This window comes from Pimephales promelas, chromosome 1 (genome assembly GCF_988280905.1).
Source record: "Pimephales promelas chromosome 1, fPimPro1.hap1.1, whole genome shotgun sequence".
Lineage (NCBI taxonomy): Eukaryota > Metazoa > Chordata > Actinopteri > Cypriniformes > Leuciscidae > Pimephales > Pimephales promelas.
The window spans coordinates 51934209-51937462 of NC_142769.1; the positions used below are offsets into that span (position 1 = coordinate 51934209).

The following is a 3254-nucleotide window of genomic DNA, read 5'->3' on the forward strand; positions in this document are numbered from 1 at the left end:
GCTAATTTTAAAGAACTAAACCATGGAGGGGCCTTTCTGCCAGACTGTAAAATTTTTCTGCCAGACTGTAAAATTAAAATACTTATTATTGTCTATAGATAGCTGTTGCTCAAACGAAAGAGTGTTTAATTACAGCAGACAATGGAAGAGTTGGAATAGGCGTTCTTACGGCCGGCAATGCAGCAGAATCAGGCAATTTAGACTTTTTACAGTAAAATACTGTTTAAACTTTAAACAGTATTTTATTTTACTGTTGCTTTTTACAGGTTTTTAGTGTAATTTTCACTGACATTTTTTTTGCTGTGTGTCAAAACATCAAGGACATTTTGTATTATCAGTTCATGAACCCTTGTTCACATCATGTGTATTATCAAAGATGTGATAGAGACACACCAATGCCTTCAAATGTTTAACAAAAGATCACACAATTTGGTGAAAAATGTTGTTCAGATCATCAGATGGAAAGCACATCGGTGCAACTGTAGCAATAAATTGTGCTATATAAATACAAGAAAGAAAGAAAGAAAGAAAGAAAGAAAGAAAGAAAGAAAGAAAGAAAGAAAGAAAGAAAGAAAGAAAGGAAAGAAAGAAAGAAAGATCAGATGAACTTTTATTTAGAGTGCCGACGTCTTTTATTTTGCAATAGACATTTGGTCTTGACATCTACATCAGCTGAGAGAGTGTGGTTATAGCTTTAATATTACATTACATAATAACATACACAACAACAAAAATAAAATGCTTAGAATTTCACAATAAACTCCAGTGCAAGTCGTCCATTTACAAAGACTGTGTGCAAATAGAGTTTACCCAAGAAAAAAACAACAACAAAATAATGTTTGATTAAACATTCAAACATAAAAATCTCAAAAAAGCTCATAAAGATTAAATCGCTGAAAGACTAGAGTATGAGAGTAATTTAAATACAAATTACAAAATAAATGTAAAAAGTTCCATTTCACCCATTTGTCCTCAGTATTTGCTGAGTTTGCATGAAGCATAGCCCTGAAAGCATTAGCAGATAATCCCTAAAATATGTAAGCATTTATAATTCAGAACATTCTGCATGATTACGTGCACACATTTTTAATTATTCCAGTTTAAAGATCGGTCTGCTTTGACTGTTTTAATAGCAGATATAGCAGTTCACGCTCTTCACATGTTTTGTAACTCTCTGTTAATCCCATCTCTGGCACATTCAATTACACCCACAACCTCCTGAAATCGAGCTGCTGATTTTCTCATTCGATGAATGAATTTCAACGTTTCTGATTTGATTTCTTCTTCTTTTTTCCCGCTGTCTGATTGATTAATTTCAGAGATCTCGATTGAGTCAGAAACGACACCGTAAACATCAACAATAAGAAACAGAGCTGTGATCGCAGTGGTCAGTTTTCCGACCACTTTGAAAGCGATGACAACTTTTGCAGCTGCGTCTGCAATTCTAGCATTATTAAATACCATTGCAAGTTTTGTCATGCTCGAGAAGGTTTTCACGGATCTCACGCTTGTCAGTATTATTTTAGTTTGAACAGAATATGTCTCATCCGTCTTCTTCAGCTCTTCTACGGTTTTCTGAATTGTATTGAGATGCTCAATCATTGGTTGAATTCTGTTCAGGAAATCGATGACGATCTTCTCGATGGTCTTACGCAGGGTTTTCTGCTTGACCATGTTAGTGATGTTGGATCCTGCACCTGTTACCCCTCCAGCTATTCCAATGGCAGCGCCACTTACAGTGAGAGCTAAAGAAGCACCTAATGTGAACGGGGCCAACAGGAACCCCACTAAGGCTGCGATCCCTCCCGCTAGTCCCACTGATGATCCCACCAAACTGCCCACTGTAGTGGCTTTGTGCACGTGTTCAAGTTCATCCGTGATGGCATTCAGCTCCTTTATTTGATCGAGGAGAGTTTGATGATTTTTGTCAAATTCTGAATTCAGTCCATCAATGCTTCTCTGCAGTTCATCATTAAGAGCTTCAATGTTCCTGAAATATCAAAGTTTAAACTTGATCATAACAGCTCATTTGTTCACTTTAAAAAAATAAAAATTTTGCTGATAATTTACTCGCCCCCATGTCATCCAAGATGTCCACGTCTTTCTTTCTTCAGTCGAAAAGAAATTGAGGTTTTTGATCAAAACATTTCAGGATTTTCTCCATATAATGGACTTCAATGGGGACCAAACGGTTCACGGTCCACATGAGAGTTTCAGTGCAGCTTCAAAGGGCTTTAAACGACACCAGACGATTAGTAAGGGTCTTATATGACCCTTCGAGTCATGACTCAAAAAAAATAGAATTTAATTTTGATAATTTAATTTAATTTAATTTAAAAAAGTTAATTTTGATGAACAGAAGAGTCACGAACACTCATCAGAACAGAGCAAGGCGAGCATTTAAGCTTATAAAACTTACACTTTGTTATTTATTTATTAAATGAGCGATCGTTTCGCTTGATAAGACCCTTATTCATCGTCTGGAATCGTTTAAAGCCCTTTGAACAGTTTGCACTGAAACTCTCATTTGGACCTTGAACCGTTTGGACCCCATTGAAGTCCATTATATGGACAAAATCCTGGAATGTTTTCATCAAAAACCTTAATTTTTTTTCAACTGAAGAAAGAATTACATGGACATCTTGGATGACATGTGGGCGAGTAAATTATCAGCAAAAGTTTATTTATTTATTTATTTTTTAAAGTGAACTACTCCTTTAACATGAATAGTGAGTATATGTGTCTAAGATGTTTATGGTTCCCTTTGCAAACGATGATGTTAATAATTAATACTTATTGGTGATAGTTCTGTTAACAAATCAAGTCCTTTGTTGAAAAGTGTTATATTGACAATTGTTAGATAATAAAATGAATAAAGATGACAGTAAAATCAAAGCTTTGGAAATAAATACTCACGGGGACATCTTGTCTGGTCTTGACTTGTCTTGTCACTTCACCTGTAATGGACATTCAACATTTTCAAAGATCACTCTTAGGAAATTCGGTTACACTTTATTTTAAGGTGTCATTAATATTTAAGTATGAGTATTATTAAATAACATTAGGGTAGGATTAGGGTTTGTTTGAGGGTTAGTTGCAAGTAATTATGCATTTACTGTTATTACTATAAGTACATATGTAACACTGTAATATATAACTTACAACAGCTCTGTGCAGTAACAAAGTACTTAAGAGGTTGAAAAGTTGTTTGTTTTCTTCACTATAAGGCAGATAAATTAAGTCTAAGTTAAATT

The 3254-nt window shown here is 34.6% G+C and overlaps 1 protein-coding gene across 1 annotated transcript; it reads right to left on the bottom strand.

Moving 5' to 3' along the window:
* Positions 1–657: 657 nt before the first annotated feature.
* On the bottom strand, positions 658–2964 carry LOC148998551 (uncharacterized). Its single transcript, XM_089129619.1, has 2 exons — positions 2917–2964; positions 658–1990 (listed from the first exon to the last, which is right to left on the bottom strand). Exons 1-2 carry the CDS (start codon positions 2922–2924, stop codon positions 1156–1158), a joined length of 843 nt encoding a protein of 280 aa, XP_088985745.1. The 5' UTR covers positions 2925–2964; the 3' UTR covers positions 658–1155.
* Positions 2965–3254: the final 290 nt, after the last annotated feature.